Raw genomic sequence first — 20,699 nt, forward strand, 5'->3', positions numbered from 1 at the left:
GCTTTTCTTAAAAATGTCTGTACTCAAGCCATCCTGAAAGCTGCTTCATGGACATCAATCCAAACATTTTTTAAACATTCCCATTTTGACAATGTCTCCAGAACTAGGTTTTGCTACTGACATCCTACAGAACCTGCTTTCTCATGGGCCACCCAACAGCCTGCCATGCAGCTTGTAGCTTTGGGAATCTTCCCAAAAATCAGTACTAAAACATTGCCTTACAAAGAACATATTACAGTGGTGTCATACTTAATTGTAAATGATTGAGTAGATCAGTGTTGCAGTACAAACTCCCACCCCCCGTTCCCCATTATCTTTTGGCCTTTTACCAATTGGGGGGGGGGGTGTCTGTCGGGTAATTATTACCCATTGTCATTCCCCGGCATCTTCTACTCCATGGTTGGAATATTTCCTTGTTCTTTTATAAAACTTAGGTGGTAAGGTTGTGCTCTCCTCTGGGATCAGACTGCTGTTCGCTTCCTAGAAGGACCCGAAGATGGTGCCGATGGACACTCCTCTCATACTCTGATGCCCAGATATAGGTCTTCAGATGTCCATCATTTAGGGATGATGTAAAGATTCTGGAAATTGGGCTAGTCATGGGCTTCTGTATGACAGGAAGACTCAAGAATCAGTATTGCATTATACAATTGTGTTAAGTGTGACATGTCTGTACTTTCCCTGCTTTACCCTTTGGTGTACCTACTGCTTGTAGCGTATTTACAAAGTCCCTTGCACCAACCAGTGTCTTTTGCAGAACCCAGTTGATACAAACTTTTCTGTACCTGGACAACCTTCTTATTAAGGTCTCTTCCCAGGCCATTTTTGTCAACATCTCAATTTCACTGTGTCACTTCTGGTAAGACTGGGTTTCACATTCAAGTCTTCTCTGACTCTGTTCCAGGATGCAGGCTTTTTAGGTTGCAGACTGAATACCCTCTCAGTGATGGCCTTTTTCCTTCAGGAGAAAGTTCTTTCCATGTCCAGCCACTTCCAGTCCAGTGCTTCCCCTGGATTTGACATCAGCAAAAGAGATTCTAAGAGCTCAAGGCCCCATGGCAGCCAAAACACCCATGGTGCCATTTGCCAGACTGCACATGAGAGAGATCATTGCCTTTGGTCTCAGCACTGTTTACCAATGGACTTCTAAAGAAGGAATTGCAATGGTGGGTATCTCAAATTCATCACTATGTAGGGACTCCTTTCCACCCTCTCACACCCACCCAGGACTTTCATACAGAGGCATTAGATCTGGCTTAGGGTGCATGTACAGGCCTCATAAGAGTTCAATGCCAGTGGTCCCCTAAAAAGATAAGGGACCACATCAGTGGAAAGAAAGTGAAGCCCCTTATTCAAGTCCTTCAGGTTTTCTGTCATTTCTGAAACCCAGAACCCTGAAGATTTTCACAGACATCACCACAATCAGGTGGTACTTTAACAGAGAGGGGGACACCAATTTCTACCAGTTCTGCAGAATTGCCCTTTTGGCATGAGACCTTGCAATAAACGTGAAATTGTCCCTACGAGCTGTTTACATTCCTTCAGAAGACCATGTTCTTGCACACTCACTAAGCATGTCCATGGCAGACCTTGACAAATGGGTGCTGAACAGAGAGGTCTCTGAGACTTGCTCCACAGGTAGGTTACTCCTCAGATATACCCCTTCACCTCCTACCAGAGCAGACAACTCAGGCTGTTTTGCTTCAGGAACTTTTGTCTCCAGGCCTGGAGAGCAGACACCATGTCCTTCATTGGGGGGGGGGGTTCCTTTATGCCTTCTCCCCCAATACCAAAGATTCGCCTGAAGAACCAAAGGGCAAGTCAAAAATAGTGCTAGTGACTCCCTTTTGATGTAGGCAGCATTGTTCTGCCTTCATAGGTAGGTACTGGGCTATCTGCCCGAAGGCATATATTAGCCCAGCCACGTTGTGCGGTATTCACTGCCCCTTTGGTTAGTTCCCTAGGCCCTTGATCTAGCAGCTAGTACCCTTGACCCCTATCTAGTAGAGCTGTTGGTATGATTCCTGGTGTGAACTTTGTTATCCATCCACTCGTCAAGGTTCTTCTTGAAGAGTGATAGTGAGGGGCTCTGTCTTATGTAGATCAGGACCTTGTTCCATAGCAAGGGAAGTATTTGCGAAGGGAATCTATCCCTCCACCATGTTCTATTCATTGTTGTGCTGAGGTTTATATCCCTAGAGTGTGTAGCTCGAGTAGATTTGGTTTTGCTAAGGTGGAGCATGTTCAACAGTTCTGGGTTGGACATGGCTCTGTATGTTAGACAGAGATCTCCTCTGAGAAGGCGGTATGCAACAGAGAAAAGCCTTAGTTTTTTTTCAATCGTGCTGCATAGGGCAACTGTATGAGGCCAGTAATCCTCTTAGTGAGGTACCTCTGTGGTCTCTCCAGCTGCTGGAGATGCCTGGCCAGGTACATTCCAATTGGTGCATTGAACAGGGTATTCGGATGCGGGGTTAATTCATTTTGGATCTCGCGTATGACACAGCCCGGGACACCATCTGGTCCCATGGAGGCAGTGTTTTTAGTTTTAGATAGAGCCTTATTAACCAATGTATCAGTAATAATTGGAGTTACACAATCCCCTGGAATAGTAATAGGCCATGTAGGTGGTGGTGGGGAGGGAGATTTGCACTGAACCTGTCAGCCAAGATGTTGGCATTGTCAGTGGGGTCAGTGTATTTTGTTCCATTTTGTACTAGCTCAGAAAAGATCTGAGCGTTGCCATTTAGGTTTTTGACGTAACCATAGAAGGCCTTATGGTTATCCTTGGCAACTTTCTTTTCGAAATTGGCTTTAGTTGACTTGATGAGGGCCCTCAGTTTTTTACTAATGCTGATCAGGGATGATTTTTCTACTTGAGATTTGTCCTTTTTTTGTATGTCTCCTCCTTTTATTGTATAGTTTGCTTATGGCCAGGGTCCACCAGACTGGTTTCTTCTTGCTTGAGGAAGGAGTCTTGGTTTTATTTGGGATAGCACAGTCCATGCAATCCTGAAGATGTATATAAAGTGCCTTGGTGTAAGATTCTGCATCCTGGGTATCATTATCCTTCTGCAAGGGAATAGTGAAGCTTTCCACTTCTGACGCAAGTAGTTTGAAGTTTGCTTTGGAAAGTTTCTTTACAATGGTTTCTTTGACTGGGGGAGGTGGAGGAGTGAGGATGTCCGGGGTTATCAGTTTGTGGTCTGATCTGACCAGAGAGTGAGTGATAACGGGTGTGGTACAATGGGCGCCCATATTTGTGATTACTAAATCCAATATGTTGTCCCCTCTAGTGGGAGAACATACCAGTTGTTCAATGGCATTTGAATTTATAAATTCTATGAACCGCTGGGCATAGGAGTTAGAACTTTGGTAGTTTGCCCGTCTATACCAGGGTAGTTGAAATCACCCAAAATTATGGTGTTGGGTATGACCTTTATATTTTCCAATGCCTCAAGGAGTTCTGAGTGAGCATCTTGGGACATGGTGGGCGATCTATAACAGGCTATGACTTGAAATGTGGTTTTTCCTGCTGATAGTTGCGCATGGATGATCTCTGGGGCGTCATGCTGCACCACTAGCCTGGAGATGTGGGTATCCTTGATGAATATGGATACACCTCCGCCCTTTGTACTGCGATCCGGTAACCGAGTCCAGAAGGTATGATATGAATTGTAACCTGGTAGTGCTGGGGTGCTCTCTGGAGCCTTGAACCAGGTTTCCGTCACTGCACAAACTTCGATTTTCTCCATACTGAGGAGTGCCTCGAGTGCATGCATTTTGAGGTTGAGACTTCTGGAGTTGAGTAGCATTACCCTTAGTTTTTAGTTACCTGTGCTGGTTACGGTGGTTGGTTTGTCCTTTGAGCCTTGCCTAAAAAAGGTACTATGGGGACGGCAAGAGAAGCCTAGGGGTGACAGGTGCAAACCATCTCTGGCGAAACAGCGAGGCTGGTCTATCATGTCATCCCAGGCAGACAGACACTGGATCCCCTTAGAATGACACCAGAAGCTTAGCCAATTGTTGAAATTGATCATTTTGTCTTTGTATTGTGGTATCATTCTAGATGAAGGTAGTATGCTACTCAAGGTCAGGGTCATACCAGCTTGGGCTACATGATCAGAGAGCTCCTCAATGTCTCTTCATGTAGTCCAGGGAGGTACGTCTTAAATCCTTCACACCAACATGTACAATGACAGCGTCATACTTGTACTTGTTCTGGAGTGAACTAAGTGCCTGTGTTATGTGGCAGATCCTAGCACCCAACAGGCAGCTGTGACAGTAACCTTCTCCTTGTTCAGCCTGGTGAGGGGAACATCTGTGTGCCTTACTATAGAGTCTCCTATTACTAGTGTGTTGGGTATGGTGTTTTGCCTTTGGGGCTGTCGTGAGGCACACTGCTGAGGTGAATTATGTGTTTTATGGCTTGTGTTTGGAGGTGCAGGTTGTTTGCTTGTCTGCTTTGGAGGGCCCTGTTTCTTTTTCAGATTGGTACCTAGTGCCTCCGAATATGTTTTTGTGTATTTATGTGTATGTTTTGCCGGTGCTTGTTTTGTAGATCCATGTGTGACTGGATAGCCGGCACACATAGCCAGCATTAAACGTTGCTTTATAAAGTGGATTTATTCACACAGAAAAAAGGTCTCTCTGTTCCACCGCAACCTGTAGGCTGTCAACCTGAGTCTTTGGGTGACAGAATCTTAATCCATTTCAGACACCAGTTTTCAGAGGATGTGCTTTTGAAGGTGAGAAAGCTTACCACTAGAAAATTTTTCATCTCCAAGTTTAAAGGATTTTCAGTCTGGTGTGTCAGGAATAATGAGGACTCCCTTCAGGTGAGTATTTCTATTCTTATTTGTGTGACTTACTCAAAATTGGACTAACCTATTCACCCATCAACATACAATTGTTTGGTATTTCTGCATGCATGCATTTAAACCCACCATTGTTTTCCAGAATTGAGGTCAAAACGTTCTTAAAATGTATCTTTGATTTGACCCCCCCCCAGGAGATCTATCCTGCTCCCACCTTGAGATATGAACTTTGTGTTGGAAAAACTTACCTTTCTACCTTTTAAACCCACCCACTTCATTAAACGTCTGTATGTGAGAAATGGTTCTTCTGGTCTCTCCTACTTCTGCCAGAAGAATTTCTGAGCTACAAGCCCCAATGGCCATCACTTCTACCTTTCCTTCTCTTCTGTAAGGATAGGGTCTTCTTAAAGGCTCATCCTTCTTTTATGCCAAAAGTGGTAAATGAACTGTCACTCAGCCAAGCTATCCATTTGCCTGCCTTCTTTCCTAATTCACAAAACAGGGGTAAGAGACTCCTGCATTTCCTGGAGGTGCACAGACAGCTAAAATTCTACCTAGACAAGACAAAAGCTTTCAGGAAAACCAACTGGCCCTTTGTCTTCTTCCAGGAGGGTAAGTTGGGTAACCTTCTCACCAAACAGAACATCTTTAACTGGATTTCGAAATCCATTTCCTTCTGTTATACCTTCCACATCAAGTCCCCTGTATTTACCTGTAAAGACACCTTTCAGCAGAGCACTTTTCTCCTCTGTGCCATCTTCAAGGGCATTGACTGCAGAATAGATCCATTCTGGAGGTGGACACCTGGTCTTCAGTTCATACCTGTGTTAGACACTAAAGAGTGGTTGCATTCTCCAGATCTATGACCTCTTTTGCCAGATGTGTCCTGTTAGAATTGGTAGATAGCTTTCCTGTCTAGAAGCCATCCACCCTTAACCCTTAGCTTTGGGAGTCACACATCAGTATTGCAATTCAGCTACATTGATTCAAGGAAGGATATAGTACAGTTATGTAAGAATTTAGTATAACAGTTGATGTCCTCCTGATCACTGCTGCAGTGTTGTATCATTTCCTCTATCCACCTTCTGTTTTTATTGCTTCTATACCTTATGGACTGAGGGGCTGCAGTTTACCTCCCCTCTCATTAGCTCTACTTGTATTTTATCCCTTAATACACTTAGGCATCTCCAAGGTCTTCTTACTCTAGATAATCTGAGAGTCTTAATCCTGTATGTCCTCTTATGTACCTCTATACCTTCAGACTGAGGTCATACACTTGGATATATGGTGCGTCAGGCTGGTTTTGACTTTGGTATGCCTGATGGACATCAGGTTATCCTTGGCAAGATAACCCATCAGTATTGGAATACTGAAACAGTGATCACTAGGACATTTACTGTTAAGGGAAGTTCTTGCTCAATTGTACTTTCTGTTGAAATCCAAGAGGAAGTGTGTAAATTGTACTTCAATATTGCTTAAGTGATCCCAGACAAGTATAGTTCATTATCCTGCCTCTTCTCTTCAGTTTTTCACTCCAACCTAAAATCCATGGGCTTTCATTCCTTGATGATTGCTGATTCTTCTTTTTTATACCATTAGAAAAACTGGAATACCTACTTTAATGGAAGTCTTGTTTGGCTTAGTGAAAAGGATCTTCATTCTGGGGAGTTTAGTATGCAGTAGACCCATCCACATGTTCAGTTTCTTAGCTGCTGGCCTTGTGTAATAACTTCTGTAAGACACTGCTTTTAGTTTTAAGTTTTAACCCCCTGTAGTTTTGGCTTGTATATTTCTCTACAACTTTTTTCCATATTTGTCATTTAAAGCATTCCTCAAAGATGTTTTGCATTTGAGATGTCATTCACACTTTCCTGTCAGATTTTGAATTTTTTTTCGTAACTCAGCCATAGGCCCAGATGATCCAGTTGTCACAATGCATTTGAAGTTCCATCTTAGTGAGTATATTGTCTGCTAGCTAGATTTCAGAACTGCATTCTGTTAGAATAACCCCTTCCTTCTTGTTTGAAGTAGCCTTAGCTTCATGTTTGAATTGAATTACTGTGTATATCTGCTAGTCTTATTTCCTCAGCAAGAAAGCAAATGTGAAAGGCTGTTGTATACTGTTGATGTTCATAAGCAGTTCAGATATTATGTAGCTCAAATGCATGTGCACGTGCACACAAATTTTAAAATGTGTTCAGGTGTTTCTTTCATGCGCGGTGAGCAAAGTCATCTCATTGCCATGTAAACATTGTTAAACAGGCTTGGTTAGCCACTGTTTTACTTAAGTGCAGAACTCTAACTGGTGCAGTTAAGGTTTATTCCCTTAAGGTTGCTGCCACATAATTAACTTTTTTTTTTAAATTTTGACATGTGTTCTAGCATGCCTTTCAGTCCACACATTATTTAAGGATTGCATATGTGACAGTGCCTCACAGTAAGACATTGTCCGGTTTGATTCTCAGCTAGAGCGTCTTCGTGGAGACATGCGTGAATGGGCGTACCTTCGTTGAAGGTTGTGCATCAGGGCTGGCAACTCGGCACGTAAAAATCTACTGCCAATCATTAGCAGACTGGAGTTCCGCTGTGGCGACCCCTAACCGGGAAAAAGCCGAACGACACAACAACATATGTGACAGTGGAACAGCAAGCAGCATTGTCGTATCACAACAAGGAATTCTTTGGTTTGTTTCTTGGCTGGAGTAATTTCTTTGTGGAGTCTGTATAGCTTTCCTCTGTTCACATGATTTTGTTTTCAAGTGTTGTGGTTTCTTTCCACTTCCCAAAGACATGCTGTAGATGGAATGACATTCACAGCTTGCATGTGGGTGTGCGACCAAACATGTGTGTACTGTAGTAGGCCAACACCTTGTTGCAGAATGGGTTTTATTGCCTTCCCACCACTGGCTGCCAGGGTAGACTTTTGGTTTTCTGCTGCCCTGTAAAGGATAGTGCTGGTTATTGGAAAATGCATAGCTGTATGCTGGGTGCTGATTCCAGGAATAGATCTAGATTTAGTAGGGCAGTCCTGCAAGCTGTATTCCCTTAAGAACTGTCCATTACTGTAGATTAAGTTTTAAATCCATGGAATTCTGCTCTCTATTTTTACTGGTGTAGTCCTCATTTAAAGAAGAGTACAGATGCATGAGTCACTTAACATAACAGTAGAGAGATGATGATAGGCGTGTGTGTGTGTGTGTGTGTGTGTGTGTGTATCTATGTATGTATATATATATATATATATATATGTATGTATATATAAAATGATGTCACTTCAAAATACACAGTCCTTGACATACATTTGAACCTGCAGACACTGAAGATAGGAACATCCAGCTAAAAATCTGGATGTCTAGCAGAAAATGTGAATACCAAATAGCACATAGCTCTTCCTTCTTCCAGTAGGAATGTGGAGGATACTACTCAAGCACATAATCAAAAAGATGGTGTAAAATCTGCATACTACTAATAGAAATCTTTTGGGCAAATAACTTCTGGTTTCTATTCTTTTCAGTGAAGATAGTGTAGCATTAGGGCTAATGTAGTGTTTGTTGCAAGTTATAAAGTTTTCCTGTATCTGTGCATTTATCACTTTGATCTCTCTTTTCCCACCTAAGTTAGCTATGAGGCTCAAGTCTGTTTGTCTGGGCTGTGCCTTTAACCAACTTTATTGCCTTTTGTATTCCATATTAGATTTTGGTAGATATTAGTATGGGAATTGTGCAAGTACACCCCTGATGCACACAAATATTACTGTTGTATTGGGGGGTGGGCTTGCCTGATGAATGTGACATTTGCAAAACTTCATCTACAGGAGCATCACAATAATTTAACCCTGAAAGTATTTAATTCCATTGAAACTGAAACCAGGAAGAAAAATGGAAAGAATGTAGAAGCCAGGGTGGCTAGGGATTCTAACAGGTGCCTCTCCTTCACCAAGTCTATTAGGAAGGCTATTTCTTTCCACAAAGGCTACTCAGGAATGAAGCCTTGCGTCAGCACATGTTTTGACCTTGGGAATTTCCTTGGGGGGGGGGTCAGTATCCTGCCAGAGCCTGCTTCGAGCAGCAGAAGGCTAAGGAAGTTCTCATCTGAAAGAGAGCCTTCTAGGTATCTGGAGTGGGGACTTCTTATCCATGTCTGTTTGTTAAGCTAGGTCTCTCCATAGTCTTCCTGCCCACCTATATTAGGACAGGATGATGAAGGTCTTAGTTAAATTAAACTGAGATTATCATCGTCTTCCCTCTCTTTATCTAGGATGGCTAGAAAAAGTCACTTGCTGTCTTTTTCTGATCCTTCCCCAGGTCTGTTACAGCACTTGGTGTTTCAGAGCTGAGAGTTTACCCACAGATTTTGGCATTGACTTAGATTTTTCTTCAGCCAGAAGGGTCTGTAAACCAGAAGCCGTAACATCTCCATCCCATTTTAGTTTATCAAAATGACAGGGTATTTCTGTGTACAAGTCACACATTTATATCAAAGATAACCTCAGATTTAGATGTAAACCAATGTATCAATCTTCAGATGTTCTTTGTGTTTCACTGTTGCAGTCATTACATTTGGGTTATCTGCCTGCAGGTAGCCCTCAGCCAGCCAGAATGTCAAAGTCTTGGATTCCTGCTTCGGATGCTGTCTCTTCTTCCATGACATCAGGTCGTCAAAGGTATAAAACATGCAGCCGACGCCATTACATCAGTCTTTCTTGCCACACGGTGCCCGAAGCAGAAGCAGTTTGCAAGTGCTAGTCGGCCGACTCCTGAAATTTTCATTTTCGAGTTTCAGAACCGAAGTCTTAGAAAAAAGCTAAATACCTCGTTGGGGATCCTTTTTCTTGTTCTTAACCGATGTCAGTAAAAGTTGACAATTGTCTTACCTGTGGAAAGCAAATACCCCATAAAGATTTTCATTCATACTGCATTCCTTGCTTAGGCCCAGACCATGACGTCCCTCGCTGTCGGTTTTGTGCCTTATTCAACCCCCAAACTATTCGTTGTTGGTCTATTTTCGCAGAAAATTATTTTGGTACTCTGTTTAACTATCCAGAAATGGCTTCGGTAAGCCATCTGACTACTGATATTCTGAAAAAACTTAACGATAAAGACAGAGACAGACTGCACAGGTCCAAAACTGCTGACCTTGCTTCTGTTAAGCTAGTCGCCAGTTTGCTGGTACTTAGTGAGGCGCTTTCACAGCCCCTGATACCCGCTACTTCAGATTTGCAGGCCTCTACTGAGACCCATTCGGAGTCCGGTATGCCGCGAGATGCTTCTTTGAATATGGAACCTGTGGATGTCTCTACCTTGGGTGGGTCTGGAGCCGCTGTGCAGGCACTGGCTTCTGAGGGTGTATTCAGGCCTACAGACTTGCATTTCAAACTGATGCCATCTTCTTCATCAAGGTCTAAAACTTGACCCACGCCTAGAAAACCGACATCCAAACTACATGGTCAGGCCCATATGCCTAAAAAACAAATGCTTAGAATGGCTGAAGACCTTATTACTTTAATTAGGGGAAGCCAGCCTTCCCCCTGTAAGAGTCCTGGAACTGATTTTCCTTCTGATTCTTCTGATCAGAATTCTGAAATTTCTGTCTGTTCTGATTACCAGGATTTGCCCTTATCTACCTAAGAGGATTCTGATCCAGATGATTCCATTCCCTCTGCTTCCCATCCAGAAAATTTTTCTTTTGGTGAAACCTTGCACACTCTTAGGGAGCATTTCCGCTGGGAAAGCCAGGATTACTCTGACTCCAAAAAGAGGCTTAGGGAATTCTTACTTCTCTCTCAACACAGGCCTTTAGCTATCCCTCCTGTTCTGGACATTGTAGATGATGCCTTCTTGGAATCTAGCCTGGCCCCATACACTTTACCTCCAGCTCCCAGAAAACCTGGCCAGTATTACAGAGTACCTGACTCTCTCAAGTTCCTCTTCAAGAATCCGACTGCGGATCCAGAGACCATTTCCTAAGGACCAAAAGGCATTAAGGCTACTGCTGCCAAAAACCCTACCCCCTCTGATGGAGAATCCAGGGCCTTGGACAGATGGGGTAAGAAGGTATACACCTCTGCTACTTTGGCCATTAGGGCCTTAAATTGCCAATTTGATATGTTAAAGTATCAGCAGCATATTATGGGACTACGTAAACAGAAAATAATGTTGATTCCTGACTTTGCTGAACATAAAGAATTACAGGATTTAATGCATGCTGCTGAACAAGTTGGTAAACATACTTTGCAGAGTGGTTTTGACTCTTTAGAAGCATCTTGCAGGGCTGCTGTCACTGGGTCTCTACTTAAAAGGCATGCTTGGCTTAAGGAGCAAAACTTTCCAGGTTATGTTAAAGCTAAATTACTGGATGCGCCCTTAAACCAAGGCAGCCTGTTTGGCAACAAAGCAGAAGTCGTCCTTAAAAAGATGGAGGGAAAAGCTAAATCTATGCAAACTGTTAAAGATTTCCTGCAAGTACAGCCTCCCAGATTTAGTACATTGGCCTTCTAAGAATTGGTCCTTTCCAGTCTCTTCCAGGCCTTCAGTCCAAACCCAGGAACAGCAGACCACCTAGGCTACAGTCTCAGGCTACATACAGGCCTAAGCAGTGGGGGTCTCCCACTTCCAAAGCTGGAAGTAGTAAGACACCCCCCTATGGAAAAATGTCACAATGACTTAACCTTAACCCTTCCGAGCCCTGCTGAACTGCCTGCTCCCTTAGGAGGAACGTTCACCCTGCATGCAAAAAACTGGGAACTTGTTACCCAGGACAAATGGGTTTTAAATATAGTTTTCCAAGGATAAAGATTCCACTTCCACACCTTACCAACTCCAAATGGTTGGCCAGACCTACCCCCAAATCAGTGCGCAGAGCCTCACCAGCAGGTTCTCTCTCTTCTAAGTATCAGGGCTGTCCAGCCTGTCCCAGCAGAAGAAAGGGGACAAGGTTTTTACTCAAGACTTTTCCTGGTACCCAGAAAAGACCGCTCCTGGCGTCCTATCCTGGATCTCTCTATTCTAAACACCTTTTTGGTAATCCCAAAATTCAAAATGTTAACACTTCAGTAGCTGCTTCCTATGCTGGGCAAAGATGCCTGGTTGGCAACCTTAGACTTAAAGGAAGCTTACCTGCACATTCCAATAAGGGAATCTTGCAGGAAATACCTATGTTTCAGAAAAGGCTCTATGCACTATCAGTTCTCTGTGCTTCCATTTGGCTTATCTACTGTGCCCAGGGTATTCACAAAGTGTCTAGCTCCAGCCATTGCATTTTGTAGGCAGAGAAATATTCAAATATACCCATACCTGGACGATTGCCTGATTCAGGCAGAAAGCCAGGACATGATATTAAAACATTTGACATTTGTAAAGAAACTTCTAACCTCGCTGGGGTACACCAAAAACGAAAAGAAATCTCATATAGTACCCTGCCAACAGATTGTATTCCTGGGAGCAAGCTTGAACACAACTTCCCAGATGGCTTACCTCACGCCAGAAAAACAAGTTTATTTGACAGCCTACTTCAAACTACTGGTCACAAAGACCCAGCTATCCGCAAACAAAATTCTGCAAGCCCTGGGATTCATGGCCTCTTGCATTCTACTAATTCCATATGCAAGACTGCTTTTGAGGAAACTACAGTGGTATCTAAAAAGCCTATGGTGCCAACATTCTCAGAACCTGGAACAATGATTCCTGTCATTATTTGTATAAAGACAGAGTTCCTTTGGTGGGCAGAGGCCTGCTACCTCAACAAGGGGCTCCCTTTCAATCTACGCCCTGCCACCCAAACACTAACAACAGACTAATCAAACTATGCATGGGGGCCTCACTTGGCAGGGAAGTGCATTCAGGGCAAATGGAACCCAAGTCAGATGCACCTTCATATCAACCAAAAAGAAATGTTAGCTGTACAGAATTCCCTGACAGCCTTCAAGGACCACATCCTTCCAGGACAATTATTGGTAAAGACCGACAATATCACAGTTATGTGGTACATGAACAAACAGGGGGAACCCACTCATACCCTCTTTGCAGACTAGCCATGGTTCTGTGGAACACAGCCTTGAGCTACCAAGTGCACCTACAAGCTCAATTCCTGCCAGGCAAGCTAAATTCACTGGCAGACGACCTAAGCAGAATTCTCATGGACCCACACTAATGGAAACTGGAACCAAAAATATTCAACCTCTTGAGGAACAAATGGGGGACTCCAGAGATGGACCTGTTTGACTCTCCCCAGAACTACCAACTGGACAAATTCTGCACAAGGACTCCCCACAGTCAGGCATGGAAAATGGATGCCCTGTCCTTTACCTGGGATAGCCTCTTGGTTTATGCCTTTTCCCCTCTGCCTCTCCTCTCGAAGATTCTGCTAAAGATCAAACAGGACAAACCAAGGACAATACTTATTGCACCAGACTGGCCCCGCCAGCACTGGTACCCCCTCTTGCACAGCATGATACCGCTGGATCCATGGCACCTACCTCAGACACCTTCCCTGCTGTCCCAGCAGGCGGGCCAGATTCTGCACCCTCAGCTTCAAACCCTGAACCTTGCACCCTGGCTAATTCCTTGAGATCTCCAGTAGCATCCCTCAGTAGTAAGCAGGTGCTGGATGTCATTCTGGAAGCAAGGAGACCTAGCACTAGAAATTCCTATGCTGAAAAGTGGAAAAAGATACTGTTACTGGAGCCAGACCCAGGGTATGGGCTCTACAGTGCCCAGCTTACCTCATATTCTTCAGTACTTAACAGAAATGCTCCACAAGTGCTTATCCTTCTCGTCAATTATAATTCATGTCTCTGCAATTTCAACACATTATAATACTGAGCCACCCCTCTTCTCTCACCCCCTGTTAAAGCAATTCCTCAGAGGGGCAAAAAATTTAAGACCCCCCCAGGCAAGTCCCTACTCCAGTCTGGGAACTTAACTTTGTATTGGAAAAGCTCACTCTCCCTCCATTTGAACCAGCTGCAACTGCAGAGATGAAATTCCTTTCTTGGAAAACAGCCTTCCTTCTAGCCATCACTTCAGCAAGAAGAGTGTCTGAATTACAGGCCTTCATGGCAGTGGAGCCCTTCATTATCTTCCATGCAGACAGGATTTCCCTCAGGACCAGTCCTTCCTTTATGCCCAGGGTGGTGTCTAGTGTGGCCCTAAATCAATCTATTCATTTGCCTACCTTTTTCCCAAACCCACAAAACAAAGGATAACAAATTCTGCACTCTTTAGACGTGCACAGACAACTGAGATTTTATTTGGACAGGACTAAGCCTCTCAGAAAATCTGAACCGCTGCTAGTTGGCTTTGCTGCAGGGGCAGAGGGGAAGGCCATTTCAAAGCAAACCATTTCTAAATGGATTGCCTATTCAATTCATTTCTGCTATAAGCACCATGGAAATCCTACCCCACAGGGCATAAGATCACTTTCCACCAGGGCTGCATCTCGCTCTACAGCCTTTCTCAGAGGGGTCCCTACCAGGGACATCCTAGAAGCTGCTATCTGGAGCTCTGGTACATACCTTCACTAAGCATTACTACATGTCTATTTTTTCTAAATCCAGAGCTGGTTTTGGTACTGCAGTTTTGCAGGGCTTAATAGCTGGCCCTAATGCTCTCTAACTTCCTCCTCCCTTCCTTAGCTTTGGGAATCAACCCAAATGTAATGACTGCAGCAGTGAAACATGAAGTACATAGTACAGATGTTCGAGTGTATTCACTGTTAAAGTCCTGGTTACCCTCCCTCCAGCCCCCTGACTTCTCTTGGCTCTACCTTCCTTCTTGTTTGGTGTATTTAAGCTTTCTGGTGTATTTGCTTTTTGTTGGAGGTGTAACCTAACATATAATTGTTTCCCATTATGGGGGGCACCTGACATCTGAGGCAAGAAAAACTGATGTAATGGCGTCGGCTGCATGTTTTCTACCCCTGGCTACCTGACGTCATGGAAGAAGAGACAGCATCCGATGCAGGAATGCAAGACTTTGATATTCAGCCCGGCTGAGGGCTACCTGCAGGCAGATAACCCTCAAATGCAATGACTGCAACAGTGAATACAGAACATCTACATTTATGGTAAGTGTACACAACTGTACTTTTTCTTTCCATATTTCTCAAGTAAAGGAGAATTCAGGCTGCCATTGTCTTGATGATCATAGGCAGCTCAGATTTTATCTGTGTAGAACCAGAGAGGACCATCAAAAGTGACAAGTCACTTTTCATTGGTAGTATCCACAGTCTGGAATGCTTTAGGAGTCACACTGGCCTTCAACAGGATCTCAGTAGTATACAGCTGAGATGTAATCTTACATACCATGGTGTCTGCAACCTCAGTAGGTACAGTGGAGTCTGAAAGGTTCAACTGCATATCTGTTTTGGGCCTCTTAAGCTGCTTCTTGAGCACGAGAGAGACTTCCAGGGATTTCGATTCTGCCATCTTGGACTGGGTCAGGTGTTGAGTCTCTAGAAAGGTGTTGAGAGAGGAAAGTCTTCATCTGAGGGTTTTGGGAATGAATGAATTGGAGGTGGAGCAAGATTTGTATCTGGTTTTGAGCCTAGTCAGAAGAGACACTTGGTATGCAAGTCCTATGGAACCTACTTACCCTTCCTAGCTGACATCTAACAACTTTGAGCAAAATTAGCAAAAAGGAAGATTCCCCAATGGGTTACTTATTTGAAAACAGATCAAGTGAAGTAACAGTACCAATGACCAAACGGTGATTAGCCCGATGGATGCGTGACGTACATTTAGCAGTGAGGTAGACTTAAGATCCTTGCTCGTATGCCTGTCTGTATACCCTTACACTTATGAGCTGAGATCTTGCTTCTGACATATGACCTCAGAAAGATAAAGGTTTTGTACCCCGGGCAAATGTCAGTGGTGACAAACCCATATGTCAGGGATACTGCAACAATGATCAGTAGGACATCTCCTGTTATGCTAAGTAATTACATAATTCAAGGATGACCAACTTTTTTCTCTCTCGCTTCTCTTAGAATGAGCCAAAAAGTGTTTGGGGTGACTTTGTTCAAGTGACTACAACATAATGTTGCTAGGTAAATATAATACCCATACCACAAGGGTCATTTCTGTTTGTTAATTCATCTGCTGCCGATAATTGTGCTACTGAGATATATACTTCTCTGCACACTTCTGCGTGACACTGTAATTTTGATATGATCTCCAGATCCAGGTTGACCCTCAGAGCCACTGTCCTGTGTGGTATGCTGTCATGAATCCACCCAAGTAGTAGCTGGGTGCTCTGTTTTGATGTTGAAATAGATGGACTGGTGATGTACAAGATATGAAACTTATCTACATGAAATAACATTAGAGCTTCATTTTCCATAACTGTCCACTTCAACTTATCTGCCCACATTCCCCTTTCCACCTACATATGTCCCTATGGAAAGAATTTAGTATATAGGCATTAGGCAAAATTAGCTGAGTTATAAATAAAAAGTATAATGTAGGTGCTGCATAGGCAAACTTGATCTGGAGAGATGGGGAAATGTGGTGCATTGTGAGATCGAGGAGAGGAATTTGAATTGGAAGAGCTTCATATGTGCTGAAATGACTGCTGCCTATGTTGACCAGTCCTGATACTGAAGTGGTAGATGTGGATTTAAAGAGCTAATGTTCTGGTAAGTGTTTAACTTTTATTTTCTCAAAAATCTGTTTTAGTGAATATGTCATGTCTTCTTCCATCCACTGTTATTAGTTTTATATAAAATTTGCATTATCTGTATACTGGCTGTGTTTGTGCAGATGTTCCATTTTATATAATGAAAGTGTATGCTAATATATTTATCTGCTTAGCTGACTGATTTAAAGTTTTCAGGAATTAGGATGTTGAACGGAAAGATTTGAATTATTAACGATTTCTGGAGTCTTACAAAATGCTTTATTACTGTAGAACTGTACCTTTAAAGACAAAGTGGAAAGGAAACGAAAAGCTGAGATTGCCAGGCTACGAAGAGAGAAGATTATGGCTCAGATGTCAGAAATGCAACGACATTTCATTAACGAGAATAAAGAGCTTTTCCAACAGACATTAGAAGAACCTGATACCTCAACCTCATTGCTAACTGATGCTAGGTAAATATAAAACTTAAAATTTTTGAAGATGTTTTGGAACTAATCTTAATACATTTTTTCTTTGCGATATTCTGAGTCATGATAAAATCAGTATAATTGCTTCTGAAAAACAAGTTGAATGATCATCTTTGGTATTTCCAAGCTTACTGAGTGGCCAGTTTACAACCATTGTAACTTGGCTGTGTTTTATTTATTTTTCTATTTTGTCAATTTTTGATTAAGATTCAACAAGCCGTCTTCAGTGCATAAAGCCAGGGCACAGAAAACATGAGGATAAGGGCTGTGCAGGACTGAGATTGTTATACACAGCCATAGAAGTGAATTTACCTTATGCACAGTACATATGCAAGTATGCTTCTCAGTACAAGTAACAGTGCCAGCACAGTTCAGACACTGGTGTACCGTTTACCAAGGCTGTCTACAGAAACTTTTACATCAAAGTCCGAGAGATGCACTGGCAGACGAGAGTCCACTGTGGTCTTATAAAAGAGCAATTTGTGATAATAGAGTCAACACTCTTAATACATGCATATTACATGTGATTTAGTTACTGCCCTATCATGTACACTGAGCTGTTACTGTTGTAGCATTGTGGCACCAGAGCTGCTCCCACATCAGTGATGTTTATACAGTATGTCACAGTATAGGTTAAGTCAAGCAGTATAGATCATGATGCTCCCTTGTCATACATTCACAACTGCTGTCAGAGCAGAGCAGCAAGAGAACTGTTCTTAGACGCAGCTAGTAAGCTGTATTGATATTAGTGCTAACCTGCATATGTGGTAGGATTCACATATTTTTATGGCATGATTCACAGAGTACAGAACCAAGACGAGGTCCAAAGCAGCATTTGTATGTATTCATAGGTAGTGAACACAACTCTTAAATTTCATTTTTGAGTACTTAAGCTAGCAACCATATTCCGCACTGTGGGCATCCCTCCCCTACATGGAGCAAAGTACAGTGGATAGAAAAAGTCTGCACACCCCTGTTAAAATACCAGGTTTGTGTGATATAAAAAAATTAGACCACAATAAATCATTTCAAAACTTTTCACACCTTTTATGTGACCTATAACTTGTACAATTCAAATGAAAAACATACATCTGTTAGGGGAAAAATATAAAAAATAAAAAATGCACAATAAGCTGGTTGCATACGTGTGCACACCCTTAAACTAACTGTTGAAGCACCTTTTGATTTAATTACAACATTCAGTCTTCTTGGGTAGGAGTCTGTCAGCATGGTACATCTTGACTTGGCAATATTTGCCCACTCTTCCTTGCAAAAGCACTCCAAATCTGTCAGATTGCGAGAGCATCTCTTGTGCACAGCTCTCTTCGGGTCACCTCACAGATTTTCTATTGGATGTAGGTCTGGGCTCTGTTTGGGCCATTCCTGAACTTTAATTTTCTTTTGATGAAGCCATTCTTTTGTTGATTTGGATGTATGCTTCGGGCCATTGTCATGCTGAAAGGTGAAATTCCTCTTTATCTTCAGCTTTCTAGCAGACACCTGAAGGTTTTGGGCCAAAAGTGACTGGTATTTGGAACTGTTCATAATTCCCTCCACCTTGATGAAAGCCCCAGTTCCAGCTGAAGAAAAGCAACCCCAAAGCATGGTACTGCCACCACCATGCTTCACTGTGAGGATGGTGTTCTTTTGGTGATGTGAAGTGTTTTTATGCCAAACATACCTTTTGAAATTGTGACCAAAAAGTTCAACCTTGGTTTCATCAGATCAGAACACATTTTCCCACATGCTTTTGGGATACTTAATGTATTGTTTTGCAAATTTTAGCTGGGCCTAGATGTTTTTCTGTGTAAGAAAAGGCTTCTGTCTTGCACTCCCTACTCCATAGCCCAGACATATGGAGAGTACGGGAGATTGTTGTTGCAGCTCCTTCAGTGTTGCTGTAGGTCTCTTGGCAGCCTCCCTGACCAGTTTTCGTCTTGTCTTTTCATCAGTTTTGGAGGGACGTTCAGTTTTTTTCAACGTCACTGTTGTCCCGTATTTTCTCCACTTTTTGATGACTGTCTTCACTGTATTCCATGGTATATCCAGTGCTGTGGACATTTTTTTGTACCCTTCTCCTGACTGATAACCTCTCAATAATGAGATCCCTGTGATGCTTTATAAGTTGTCTGCGAACCATGGCTTTTGCTGTAGCAGTCAACTGAGAGAATGTCAGGAAAATTTACTAGGATAGCTAAACTTTATTTGGGGTTAATCAGAGTCTCTCTAATTGATGGCAGGTGTGCACCCAAGAAGACTGAATATTGTAATTAAATCAAAAGGTGCTCCATCAAAGTATTAGTTTAAGGGTGTGTACACTTGTGCAACCAGCTTATTGTGCATTTTATTTTTTATATTTTTCCCCTAACAAATTTGTTTGTTTTTCAAATGAATTGTACAGCTTATAGGTGATATTAAAGGTGGGAAAAGTTTTGAAATGATTTAATGTGGTCTCATTTTTTTATATCACAAAAACCTTGCATTTTAACAGGGGTGTGTACACTTTTTATATCCACTTGTAGCATAACATTCCTATTGGTAAGAATATGTGAGCATGCAGGCATCATACTGATGTAGAATGTACTGTACCATCCTGCTATGAACTGTCAGAATACCACTATGACCCCAAAGCCCCTTGTCCTTTTTTTTCTTTGGTATCTGGTGCTGCCCTGCTGTGTATCCTCATATGTTTGTGTAACCCCATCCCCAGTAACATTCTTGAAATTTTTCTTACATTATATCTCTGTGTCATATGTAGCAGAAGAATACAGAGTTTATACCGAAAATCAATTTACTGTGCAGTTAAATGTGTCTATAACAGCTCCCGCACAACCAAGACAGTCATTTTAAAATCCCAGTAGAATTGGTCAGTTACACACATACAGAGTTTATGCTGAAAATCAACCAACTAAATGGTGCTGTTAGATCACCCACAAAAAGAGGTATATGTGCCTTCTCTCATATTTCTATAGTGTCAGCTTCATCACTCCCTTCCCCAGCCCCTTTCAATGCAATTTGGAACATAAGTGCACAGCCTATAATGTGGTTTACCCATTGAATAATTTAATCTTCTCTTTAAGCACTTACTTTAATGTTGAAAAGATGGCTTTCTGTACCATTTTCCATTTAAATATAGCAACTCACCTAGAGCACTGTGGGATTGTAGGGTGCATGGTACTGCCATGTTAGTAGTGTTTCCCTAGCACTGTTGATGGTGGGTTATAAGTTGGTTTTGCAAATGAATACTGTGAAGTACTATGTTATTCACTGTTCATTTACTTCTCAACCGCACTGAGCACTCCGGGACAGATGTGTAGTTCTTTTTCTGAATATCATGTTTGATTGAACAAATAGGTCACTATTTTTATCTATTTACTATGCTTAAATGCCATTTTAGTGATTTTTGTGTAATTGACCAATTCTACTGGCATTTTAAAATGATTGTCTTGGTTGTGCGTGAGCTGTTATAGCCACATTTAACTGCACAGTAAATTGATTTTGTTTGTTGAAGGATCCCTCACTCTAAAGTTTAGTATTAACATGTGTATCAGACTGTGAGATAATGTGAATGGTCTTAATGGTATTCATTAGAAAAGCGGATATAGTGGTCCAAGAAAAGAAGACAAAAGTAGCATTGATCGTTGAAATCGCTACACCTAGTGACTGCAGTGTCTTATACCACCCAAAGCAAAAATTCGGACCAAGAAATAACATGTGGGAAAAAATAAGCATTCCCCGGAAAAAAAGGTTTATAAAAAAAATTACAATTTTTTGGTCCAAAA

At 42.3% G+C, this 20,699-nt stretch overlaps 1 protein-coding gene across 3 annotated transcripts in view; it reads left to right on the forward strand.

The window, feature by feature from the left end:
* The window catches only part of UBR2 (ubiquitin protein ligase E3 component n-recognin 2), a 5,196,118-nt gene that overhangs the window by 3,379,355 nt on the left and 1,796,064 nt on the right, over positions 1–20,699 (forward strand). For all 3 annotated transcript variants that reach the window (XM_044061864.1, XM_044061881.1, XM_044061872.1), the window contains exon 29: positions 16,721–16,902. In XM_044061864.1, coding sequence (XP_043917799.1) covers positions 16,721–16,902 — 182 coding nt within the window. The remainder of the gene's footprint in view (positions 1–16,720; positions 16,903–20,699) is intronic.

The sequence above is a fragment of the Protopterus annectens genome, chromosome 1.part0, assembly GCF_019279795.1.
Source record: "Protopterus annectens isolate FY-2018-M chromosome 1.part0, PAN1.0, whole genome shotgun sequence".
NCBI lineage: Eukaryota > Metazoa > Chordata > Ceratodontiformes > Protopteridae > Protopterus > Protopterus annectens.